General features: G+C 33.7%; 1 protein-coding gene across 1 annotated transcript in view; it reads left to right on the top strand.

Moving 5' to 3' along the window:
- The first annotated feature begins 386 nt into the window (after positions 1–386).
- Positions 387–12,809, top strand: part of SOS4 (pfkB-like carbohydrate kinase family protein) — a 32,880-nt gene continuing 20,457 nt past the window's right edge. Inside the window, exons 1-7 of the mRNA XM_086447300.1 lie at positions 387–474; positions 552–654; positions 3,836–3,929; positions 4,070–4,174; positions 7,511–7,594; positions 11,031–11,104; positions 12,380–12,444. Of these exons, the coding sequence (XP_086303426.1) occupies positions 410–474; positions 552–654; positions 3,836–3,929; positions 4,070–4,174; positions 7,511–7,594; positions 11,031–11,104; positions 12,380–12,444 (590 nt within the window). The 5' untranslated portion in view covers positions 387–409. The remainder of the gene's footprint in view (positions 475–551; positions 655–3,835; positions 3,930–4,069; positions 4,175–7,510; positions 7,595–11,030; positions 11,105–12,379; positions 12,445–12,809) is intronic.

A 12,809-nucleotide genomic window follows, 5' to 3' on the forward strand; every position in this document is an offset into this window, starting at 1 on the left:
CAAAATCTTATTTTTTTAGTTCACTTGATTAAGAAGATGAAGAAAAATTGATTTGGGTTAAAAAATATAGGATTGAGATCATTTAACTCGTTTGTCTCGTTTTACTCGGACGAGATTTTCAAAATCTTGTCCAATACATATCGTTTGTCTCGTGATTTATTTATTGCAGTTAGGTATCATTTGTCTCAGATGAGATTTTATAAAAGCTTGTCTGAGACATCTCGCTTATCTTACGATAAGTGGACATCTCAAATAAGTTTCTGAGTTGGTCTTGTTCAACTCCAATACCGAGTTAACTCGGGCGATATGTCTCGGTGTCGGACGAGTTTTTTTTTTCAAAAACCAGGGTCTATTAAGTAATTTTTCCTATATTTAAATATAAAATTTCCTGTACCTTTCTTCTTCTCTCATGTTGCGTTTCAACCTTGTCAACCGCTCGAAGTGCGCAGGAAACCTAAAACGCTTCATTTTCAGGTGCCTCTCTCTCTTGCGCTTTTTCTTTAATTTTCTTTTGATGATCTTTCCTCACTCTTAATTACCTGAATTTACAGCTCGAAGAGCGAGGAAAGATCGTTAATGGCGCCTCCCATTCTTTCGTTAGCTCTTCCATCCTCAACAGGCCGAGTTCTCAGCATTCAATCTCACACTGTTCAGGTATTTCGCTCCTTCGATTCTCTCTCTCTCTCTCTCTTTTGCTGATTTTTTTTTTTTGGTTATTTTCTCTTTTACTTCCTATGATCTGAAAGCAAAACAGCTTCCCTCTGTTCACTAATTTCAGTATTTTTTTATGTTTCTCTCTCTTAGCTGATTTTTTGCTTATTTTTATTTCTGATGATCTGAAAGCAAACAAGGTTTTTTTCCTTGTTCACTAATTTCAGTTTTTTTTTTTTTTTTTTTCTGGATTTTTATGTAGCGATTGTGGCGATCTCAAGAAATTATGATAAGGAAATGATAATAATTTTGTAAATGTTGCATGCACCTGCTTTGATAATATTTATTTTGGAAAAAAATTACTTTAATAAAAAGAAGTCAGTCTTGAAATCTTTGAGGAAAGCTTTTTGATCTTAACAGATTTTGTGTGGTGGTGACAGTGTTTTTTTATTTATTTTATTGATAAATATTAGTGGTTTGGTCACCTGGAATCCACCAGATAATACAGAACTCTGGAAGAAATTTTGTTGAATCAAAGATGTCTCCCCGTTGGAGTTACAATACAATTTATAGAAAAAGTGTTCCATTCCTAGAAAAACACAAAAATAGAAAATTACCAAAAATAGTAAATTCGACCTAAGAATGAACATTGATAAGCCCTAGAAGTAAGACAGAATCAACGGTGTGCGATTCTAACTTCTATAACTAAAGTTATTAATAAATTTTTTTCCAAATAGCAAAATTGTCTAAAAAAAGGAGTAAACGAAGGATTCAAGCCTAAAAATGAAAAGTCCATAATCTTGAAGATCTTGATGATTCCATTTAATAATGGGTCTTGTCGCATGATTCCGACTCCAAGGTCCATGATTTCTACTAGTATGTTTAGTCTTGCTGTTGCTTGGACTTTGGCGATCCAAGCGCTCCAAGAAATCTTCTTCACATGTCCTACACCAAGAAATGATCAATACTCATAATACGTCATCAAATTATGATAAACAACCATATTTGGTGAAAATGGAGATCAACGACATTCTGCTACGTATTGGAGAAGATAGTTTAGAGTTTGATGGACAATTTTTTTATTATAATATTTGATAGGCAAATTAAACAATAATGCCACATTCACTACAAGAACCTCGATATATAAAGCACTTTCTCAGATTAAATACTGTCAAATACTACGTTCACTCATATTTTATTTATTTGTATTTATAAATATCCTCAAAAATTTCTAATGTGTCTAACTAATTAAAACATGGATGATTGTAGGCATGAGCTTATAAGAATGTGTTGATATGCTTAAAATACATTAAAATTAAAATTAAAATGATATACTTATACCCAACTATCATAATTTATTTATAAGTATGTGCACTTTACAAGTTCGTTCCTACAAGTTACTGATAACTTTTGTTATTTTTTTATATTAATTTTATCAATAGTTTTTAGAATAGTTTTGTCCAAAGGACTATTTTGGCCGAGTTTTATTATTTATAAATTAGAAGGTGGCATGTGCAAACACATGTGTATCAAAATGGCTTCTTTGTAAATTAGAATTATTTATTGAAAGGATTTTGAAGATTATATGGTAGAAAGGTTGTTTTAAACTTTTTGAATACTAACCAACTTGATTATAGGGTCGTGGATTGCAATTTTCTTGATTTTTGACCAAAATGACCTCGATTATATTAAGCTTTAATTGTATAGGTGGGGGCATTTGTGAGATCCAAATTTTGTTGTTGAACCATTTCTACTCCGCCTTTTCTCATTTTAATATTAAAGAAATATTTCTACCAAATACTTTCAGTTTTATAACTAAAATTCGATTGTTTCGTTCGAAATTTATTATTAACCAAAATATTTCATGAAATGGATACTCACTTCCATCAAAATATACATATGGAAAGAAATTGCCAATTGAATTTTAGTTGAGCTATACTATTTATTGAAATATTTCCACTGGATTTTTGTATTTTTATAACTGAAAATTTGTTATTTTGGTTGAAATTTACTGTTGACCAAAGTATTTTGCAATATGAGTTGTGATTTTCTTTTATGCGACAGGGTGTGCCCACCCCTTTGGAAGTGGGACTAATCCCCATGGATACACCCTTCCCCCACAAACAAGCGTGTCGGATAACGCAACGCGGGAAATGATTTGTGATTTCCACTGAAATATATACACAAAGAAATTGTTGGTTTAATTTCTTACCGATTCATATAGAAATGAAAATATTTTAGTATATTTCATGAAAATATGTCAAAATATAATACTATGGTCTTGAGTTTTGACTGTAAGATATTCTAACTATTTGAAAAAAAAAGAAAGAAATAAAAAGACATTGTAATCTTGTCGCTATAGTTTGTCTTTAGCTTGAACAAGTCAAACAAAAAAAGTCGTTGTGGCTGCCAGGAATGAATGAGGGGTGGCAGAAGTGTACACTGTTGGTGCTAAATGGGAAAGATGGAACATGGGCAATGATTCCTAAATTTCTCCCAATTTATTGACGACATTCTTATCTTAATTCTAATGGAAGGTTTAGCTTTGAAATTTCAAATTTCAACTACTTTCTTTTCTAAGATTGGAAAAAGAAAAAAAAATGAAAAACTTCTAGGATTGTAAAGTGATACATTTTACTTGCACCAAGAATCCACAATATAATGTACCTTTAGATGAACGAGTGGACCTTCTTGCCAAATCTCATGTTCTTTTATTTGGAGATAAATTCATGCTTGAGTTATGAGAGTTAGTATTTGTGGTGATTATGATTAGCATTCATTCCCTACCTTCTATATCGTGCCACTGAAAAATATTAATGAAAGTGAATTCATGCTCAGAGTGAATTGTAGAACGGAAATGGATTTACTGCTATTATTATTTTATCCTTTATTATTTATTTATGTTGATTTCTTGAAATGCTAGTAAACATTATTTGTCAGGCCGACCTGGAAAAAATAAAGAACAAAAAGAATTGGTGAAAAATATTTCTAGTAATAGATTATGGGAGATTCTATTGTCACCAAGTTTTGCTAACAGCACCCCAATTCATAGAATTGGGGTGCTGTTAGTAAAAGTCGGTGTGGCAATAGAAGTACTCTAGATTATTGCTTCATTCCAGATTTAAATTTTAGATGTTACATTATTGCTTTGTCTTTGCTCATTTCACATCATCTCCGTCTCTAGGGATATGTTGGCAACAAATCAGCTGTCTTTCCTCTTCAACTTCTTGGATACGATGTGGATCCTATCAACTCCGTGCAATTCTCTAATCACACAGGCAAGCTGCTTTATATCACTTCGAACAGTTTCATAACTCAGAGGCCTGAAATACAGTGTGAGTTTGTCTCTCAACCTGTATAGGTTCATGGCTCCATAAATCCTAGTTTGGATGTAAGGAAAGTCATGGGGTTTATGCAGGATATCCAACATTTAAAGGCCAAGTTCTAAATGGGCAACAGCTGTGGGATCTTATTGAAGGCCTTGAAGCGAATGGGTTGCTATATTACACTCATTTATTGACAGGTATTATTATTAATTTGGTTTCCACATTAGTTTAGCCTTTTAGTGTTTTTTTCTATTTGCCTATTTGAGTATGGAGATGTGGCTTGGTAGAGCACGGTTATTGGTGTGATTTATATTTTCATACTATCTCAGATTTTTTGGCTAAAACATTCTGATTTTGGTTGAGAACAGATCGAAACATTGACCTGAAAACATGCAATGCTTTAGATTGTCTATCTTTTGGAAAAGATTGTATTGGTTTTCCTATTGACCAAAACATGGTCTCAAGACAACATTTTAAGCCTTGATTGATACTAGTACATGTCTTATATTACATATGCATTGGTTGTTCCCAGAAATAGCTTATGTTTTGAGTCGTCAACAGGTTCTTATGGGTGAGATAAATGAAACTTTCTGATTTATTATCAGTTATGGGAGCTACTACTTGTTTTTAGCATTGCACGATGCCTTCTTGTTTGGTGTTTCCTCATGTAATAGGAACGAACTTAGGGGAACCACTCAACCGGCATGATGCCCAACCGTTTTTAAATGTTCTATTTAATATATATATATATAATATATATATATATATATATATATATATCTATATATATATATATATATATATATATATATATATATACACACACAATATTTTTTCATTACTCCGACTATGTGACTATGATGGCAGGGGCAATAAATATAGCAGGGAGAAATCCACATAACTTCTTCATTGCTCATCCAAACTTGACCAAACGGGTTTTGTTTAATAAAACAGATATCAAATGGATTAAACAATAACCATTTAACTAGGGCTTTGGTCCAATCCGTCTCGGTATAGATTAGGTTTGGATATTGTATTTAAGTCCATTTAGATATTGGGTCTGGTCGTGCTGGTTTAAGCCCACTTAAAATTTAGGGTTGGGTCTAGGCCTGTTGTGTGGCTTGGACCTGACTTACCTATATAATAGATATATTTTATATCTATATATATATATTTATATATATAAAATCATCAAAAAATATTTGGTCTAGTTGTTCAAATGTCCTATATAGGAGGTCTTGAGTTCAATTCCGGTTTACCACTTGTCTTTGTTCTCCATTCCTAAAAGTGTGAGACAAAGTTAGAAAGGATAGTCACGTAGTTTTTGTGGAATGATAAAGAGAGGAAAATGAAATATCACTTAGTCAATTGAAAGTGGCATGTTTTCCTAAAAAGGTTGGAGGGTAGGGAATAAAAGGTTTTAAGATTTCCAATAAAGTTCTACTTGGAAAATGACTGTGGAGGTTTGGCGGGGAAAAGAATAGTTTGTGGAGAAGAGTAATCAAGGCTAAGTTTGGGGAGAAGATGCTAGGGTGGAGAGTGGGGATGTGAAATCTTGTATGGTTGTGGAGTGTGGAAAGGAATCACAAAAGGGTGTCAAGAGTTTCCAAAGTGGATTGTTTACAGAGTGGGAAGTGGGGATTGTGTTCATTTTTGGGAGGACATTTGGTGCGGTGAGCAACAATTTCTCTTGATCTATGAACTTAGGGGCAATAAAGGAGTTACTTGTTTCGGCTCTCTTGAACCACTCTAGTAGCGGTACTTCTTGGGATCTGGGTCTTAGAAGGTCTTTTAACGATCGGGAAATTCAAGAGGTAGCCGACCTATCTTTGATTCTGGATCTGCAGTGCTTAGAGCAATCAGGGAGTGACAATTGGGAATGGACATGAAACTTTTCGGGCTACTCTAGAACCCCAAAATTTAGTTTCCTTCCCTATAAAAATCATTTGGGGTTCTAAGGTACCTTCTAAAATATCCTTCTTCGCTTGGTTAGCGGCTTCCAATAAGTTATTGACTTTAGACCACCTCATTTCTAGGGGTTTTGTTACTCCTAACTTTTGCCCTTTGTGCAAGACAAGAGGGGAGACGGTTGATCACTTGCTATTACATTGCTTCTTTGCTTCCAAAATTTGGTCTGACTTTTTGGTGGTGTTCATGTGTGTTGGGTCCATCCGCTTCATCGAAATCCTTTTGTCTAAGTTGGGGTTTTAATATGTTCACTAGGAGGAAATCTCCGTGCTTACTCCCATTTGCTATTTGCTGGAGCATTTGGAAGGAATGAAATAAGAGAATTTTCTTGGGATTGGAGAGTTTGATTCACGAGATGGTTTTGACGGTCTTAGGGTTTTTTTTTTTATCATTGGTGCAAGTTGGATGTCTCTTTTAAAGGGGTTCTCTTTGAGGAATTTGCATTTAAGTGGGACTCCTTGTGTGCTTTGTAAATTTTTTTTCCTTTCCTTTTTGGTTCTTTGTTTTCTTTGTAGGTTTTGTGGCTGGTCACCTCGACTTCCTTTGTAATATATTTTTTTTGCCTATTAAAAAAAAAAATTCTTCTTCCCACCAAACATTATACTTTAATTTTGATGGGCCAGGCCGGACTAGGCTTGGATATATGCGGTGAGGTAGTTTGTCCATGAAGGCCCGGCTTAACCGTTAGACGGGTTGGGTTGGGTTAGAATTTTAAAGTCTGATTTAGATCAGTCCAATTAAAGCCCTGTCCGAACCTGGCCCAACCCATTGACAACAACACATTTTATCAATTGAAATCGTCTTTTACATCCACAGCAATCAGAAAATTGAAAATTTGATTATTATCCTAGGTTTTGATGGAGAGGGGTGAAATTTCCTCAGCTCTCATTAAAATTAGAAAAATAATCAAATCTCTATAAGTCAAGATCTATCTATTGTTACTTGTCACGCCTAGATTGGATATACTGTTACTGATGTCAATCATGTGACATGATGATGTCCGTATGGTTAGAACGTTTGGACTATTTTTACAGTTTGATACCAAGTCGAAATCTAGTTAGAGTTAGAAAGAAGAGTGAGAAAAAAAGAAGAGAGAGGAGCAAGAGAAAATAGGGTTTTCTTTTAGGACTTGTGTTCGGTATGCAACTCCTCCTTACTTATACATCAAAATATAACTGGAGTGACCCTATTTCCCTGCCAAAACAAGACATAAACAAGGGAAGATTACAAGTATGCGTTTTTACAACAAATAGATTCAAAAGGTTAGGGAATTGATGAAAGGCTATGATGATATGTAGGTTATGTAAGACCTTTTGCAATCTTGTTTAAGGCTGGCCTTTACATTATTATTCTTTTGTTTCTGTTGGGAATCCATTTCTTTGGCAGTAATTTTCCATGAAGTCACAAGCTTTGATGGAAGTTTGTGTTATTGTATCATATGAAATGCTTTTGCTATGAAATTTTTTCAATCAGGCCATGGTATTGCTATTCCCATTGTTTATCTTTTCCTTGAGCGGTTTGATTTATTTCATGTAACCATAACTCCGATTTTGGCATATTTGCAGGTTATATTGGTTCAGTTTCATTTTTAAACACTGTATTGCAAGTTGTTGATAAGATACGTTCAGTCAATCCAGAATTAACATATGGTTAGTAGATCTGACCTTTTTCTGCAATATGTATTGGAGTGAACAAAAGTTATAACTTGGCCCCAATTTCATAATGGGACTTCCTGTCTTCCAGCAGCATAGATTTACTCGCTAGTCTATTAAAAAAGTTTTAAATTTATAGATTTTGGTTTATTGAACTTGCTTTGAGATTAAAGTTGTAAACCCATTTCAACCTGTAATTATCATTATTTCCACTGTCAGCTTATCTTGATCATATGGGATTGGTTCTTAAATCCTGTCCCTCCATTAAATTTTAAATGAAATGATGGATGGGGATTTATTTGGAACAAAAACACTGCAAATGACAAACCTGTGTACGCTTCACATTTGTAATGTTAGAAGTTGTCTTCACAATAGGATACACCCCATCTATCTGGGGTTCTAGGACCGCATTGTAGTGATTAAAAGCACAAACTCACTCTTTTTTTATTATTATATGAACATAAGGATTTATTAACATCATCATCAAAGTCTTATCCTAAGGATTTGGAGTAGGCTAAACGAATCTTGGCTTTACATGAAGTTGGAACAAGCATCTAAAATGATGATTCTAAAGAAGAAAGGTGATACCCTGAAAATCTTGTCCAAATTGCGGACCAAACAGAGAAATACACTTTGCCTCGAAATCTGGAACCCCAAATGAAGGAAGTCGGAAAATTGGATTTCTTTGATTGTCAATCAAAGGGCAAATGAATGATTGACAGCGAACCATCCTTATTCTTCTTCATCACTAGATTATCTTCATCTCTAGAGATGACAATAATAGTTCTGTCTCGTTTTAGAGGATTTGTAATGCCAAACTTTTGCTTCTTGTCTAAATCTAATGGGGAGAGCTTTGAACATATTTTGTTGCATTGTCGTTTAACCTCGTTTCTTAGGGCTCATTTCCTAACTCTCTTTGATTGTAGCTGAACGGCCCCAAAGACAGTTCTGTCTCTTTTTAAAGGTTGAGATCTTTCTTGCTTCTCTGGTAGGAAGAAGATTTTGTGGAGATAGTTCCATTTGCAGTGAGTTGGAGAACCTGGTTGGAGAGGAACAAGAGAGTTTTTCAAGGAGTGGAAGCCTTTTTGTCAAGAGTTCTTTTTAAGCATTTTAGGATTGTTAATTTTTTTTTTCTTTTGAAGAGTTTATTTTTAGGTGGGAGGCTGTGTGCTCCAGTTAGATGCTTTTGTTTTTTAGGTTGGTCACATCAATTGCCTTGTGTACATTCTGTTTTCCTTTTTGAAATAAACATTTTACTTATAAAAAAATGATAATCATCACAACCCCCTAGTGGAAAATCAACTTTTGCGTCTTCCCTCCTTAACCAAAATTAATCATCTTTGACTAGTGGTTAATATACAATGAATTTAAAATCTTTTATAAAATGACCAAAATAACCTTTGAATATGCAAATTACTGACGTACCATTGTGCCAATAAGGTTTGCATATATATATATAGGCAAATACACTACATTGTCTGATCTTAATTGAATGGCGTAGAATATTTATTATTCAGGTTAACATTCCATTTGACTAAGCATATTAGCACGTACACACAGTTGTCTATGTTCTAATTATTTGGATATATTAATAGTCTATTCATTAAAATGTTTTACATGTTAAGGTGTATGTAGTTAATGTAATGATGATTATAATTTCCATTTATAATATTAGTTGTTTTTATCTTCCAGGCTTTCAGATTCCAAATTATACTGGAACGCTATTGATCTTCATTTTCATCTTCAAATAGTGGTTGTAATTTGGTGACATGAGTTTATTTTCATGTCTATATAGTGTTTTCCTACTGTTATAATGATAAATTTATCAGTAATATACTTCATTTACATGAAAGTTGTATCCCTTTCCACGCTAACATTTACTTTCCACCTCCTGAACATGTCCTTAACTATCACCCTCCTTTAAGATAACTAATATTACCTTTAAGGAAAATTAGTTATTGGTTATCCATTCTACCAATGTTCTCCGAAACAACAGTGTTATTAGGATGCTTCTCAGAGCCTTAATATTCCAGGTAGCTTCATAGGGACCACAATCTAACCCAGGAAAAGGTCCACTTGGTCTAGATAAACCTTAAAAAGAAACTCTTCATTTCTCTAGCTCCATTTATACAAGAAAGATGGTTCTCACAATTTTCTTCATTATTGCATATAACAACCTGATTTGGGGTAATAAGTTGTCTTCTATAGGTTAGCTGACATATGGTGAGAATGTATTCCAACCTTACCATTTGGGAAAAACTTTTGCCCTTAGAGGTAACATTTTTCCCAAAATTTCTCACCGGGTTATCTTTCACCTGAGAAATCAGAAATGGATATCAAAAAGAGGAAACAGAATCACAAAAATAGAATTCTACTTCCAAATATGTTGGTCATTTCCCTTAAGAATGAATAAAATTGTCCTCAAGCCAGTTAAACAAGTTTATGCATTCTGCGACTCCTTCATCTATCAAATTTCTTCTAAACACTGGAAATGATACCAGTCCCTTTTTGCATTGTAGTCAAGATAATAAATTTCGACATATTTTGATGAAAAAAAACTTTACTATTTCCATTTCCACAGTGATCGAAAGGGGATGTTTCCTTATGGGTCCAAGGAAAAATATGCTTGAATATTTCTAAGTTCCCTGACATTTGCTTGGTTTCCTTCAAAAAATCTTCCTATCCAAAGTTTTTTTAATTGGTTAGACGGTTTAGTTTCCTGTAATCCAGGCTCAAAAGAAACTTGAATGGTTGGGAAATGGAGGTAGTAGCTAGTTTGATTGTGCACATATCTGTTATCCGTTTATGTAGAGCCCGAGGATAAAAGAGTGGAAATGGAATTGAGATGCAGCACTTTCGGTCAAGTCTTTTACTCTTTACCCTGAAATAGTGGCAATGTATTCTTCCCAAATTAATTTATTTGGGGATCCAAAGCTCTATATCAAGTGACCATCTTTGATTTGCATCTTCTTGGAATAAAATCCTCCCTATTGGTTGTCTTTGAAGGATAATGGGAAGCAACAATAAGGACCATAATGCCAAGAATTTTTATAAGTAGAATGCTTTATTACTTTCTTCTGATCATAATTTTTTTATCACAGATACACGAATTTTGTTTCTTATATGTAACTGTTTATATATATGCTAGAGTTTGCATGTGCCTAAGGCATATGCATCCTCTATGGGGTTAAAGGGTGTAAAAGAGGAAAGATAGTAAACTTAGAGGTGGGATGAGAGGAAAGACAATAAAGTAGGATTGTGTGGATTCAACTCCTTTTTTCAATTTTTATACCCTACAAAATTGTAGCTGAGTGTGGTCAACCATTGTGTTTGATTATATATATACTTCAAGGATATAGGAATCAACTTATGAATTTAAAGATTATTGTAGGAAACTTGTAGTCTCTGTTTTAATAGAGGATTTCATGTCCAGTTTGTGATCCAGTAATGGGTGATGAAGGAAAGCTTTATGTCCCTCCAGAGCTAGTATCCGTATATCGTGAAAAGGTGAGCATTTTAACTAATAAATTGAATATTTTCCAATGTCAGCTTTTCATTGATTCCATTCTTCTACTATTTAAATTCCATTACAGTTATTGTGGCTTGAGGTTATATTTCTTTGAAAAACCTAGCATTCATGTGAACAACCTTCCAACTCATTCAGCTCATTTTGTTATTTTTAGCCTAATCAAAAGTGGTTTACAAGTTGAACAATTTCAGAATTGTCCATTTTCATTGTCATAACTTGAAAGAACGTTACATTGCAACTGGTCCAAGTGAATTTCTCACCTGAGTGAATTTCCTTAATGGTTTCCCAAACTTCTTTACATTGCAACTAATCTTTGGTTCTGTAATGTTCCATAAAAGGGATTGATTTTGAGCATCTTTGGCCTCCTAGTCGAGAAGTGACATAATTTTGTGTCAGCCTAGTTGATGTTAAATTCTTCAACTTATGTCTTCTATGGAGGTAGTCCATTGCAAGTAGTTTGCACCATTCAGTTTAATATAAGTGACTTGAAAACCTACATAGTCAGTGGAAGATAAGATACTACTTTTAACTTCTCCTTTTCCTTCCATTACGAGAGAGCAAGACAGACATAAACTAGTAAGAAAACGCTGTACCTCACAAAGAACATTGATGCTGATCACCAACAAAGAAACAAAAAATCTGTTTAACATTTTCAAGGTTTTTTTGCACCAAATGGATATCTTTTTAACATTAAACTTCTTCAAATATCTATTCCTTGAACAAATGTGTTGATCCAACAGGTTATAACACGTTATGTTGCTCATAACTTGTTTTACTGTCATATGCTATGTTTTGACTTTTTTGCTTTTCATAAACTAACATTACAATCACTTATCATTTTCTTTATTAAAATCACTTATCACTTATTATTTCTTGAATGTGCCACCTTGGCGAGGTGGTAGGGTCTGTTGGTAATATGGCAAATCTGGGATCAAAACCCTACCTTCACACTTACACCTATAAAGAAAAATGTGAATATCGTAGTCTCTTAGCTATTTCTCAAATTTTATTGGGATCTATTTCTAAAAAAATTTAAATGCATATGCATCCATTTTAGTACTATAGGAAAATTGCATAAATTTCTTGAAATCTCACCCTGTTGATGTAAAGCTACAATTTGTACAATTCAAATATATGTGCAAATTATTAATCTTGGATTGAGACAAGAATTTGTGTTTCACCTAATAGGTAATAGTTCATTGTTGAAATTGATTTTAACAGTTTTATGCTTTATTATCATTTCTTATTTCAAGGTTGTTCCCGTGGCTTCAATGTTGACTCCTAACCAATTTGAAGCAGAACAGTTGACAAATTTGAGGTAATATTTCCAAGTCATACTTTTCCCTTTTAAGCAATTTTTTCTAGGGAAGCGAGTTAGTGATTGATGTTGGTGATGAAGACTGGTTTTGAACCTAGTTCCATGGAAGCCATTGAAATCAATGGCCTTATATTAAATAGACTATATGAAAGTCCATCATCTAAAGTCCTTATGGAGTCAAAATCGTAGGTATAACGGAATCGTGTGTAATACACGCTTTAACCAACATGGATCTAACTCATGCTACCGATCTCTTGAATAGTTTTTAAAATAGTTATTTTTGCTGGATTCTCTTTAGCTTATACTTTTGACTATTGATAATTGGATTCACCGTTGGAATGTTTTTTTGAATTCTTGTCCCATGT

The sequence above is a fragment of the Akebia trifoliata genome, chromosome 7, assembly GCF_017979445.1.
Source record: "Akebia trifoliata isolate Shusen 1 chromosome 7, ASM1797944v1, whole genome shotgun sequence".
Classification (NCBI taxonomy): domain Eukaryota; kingdom Viridiplantae; phylum Streptophyta; class Magnoliopsida; order Ranunculales; family Lardizabalaceae; genus Akebia; species Akebia trifoliata.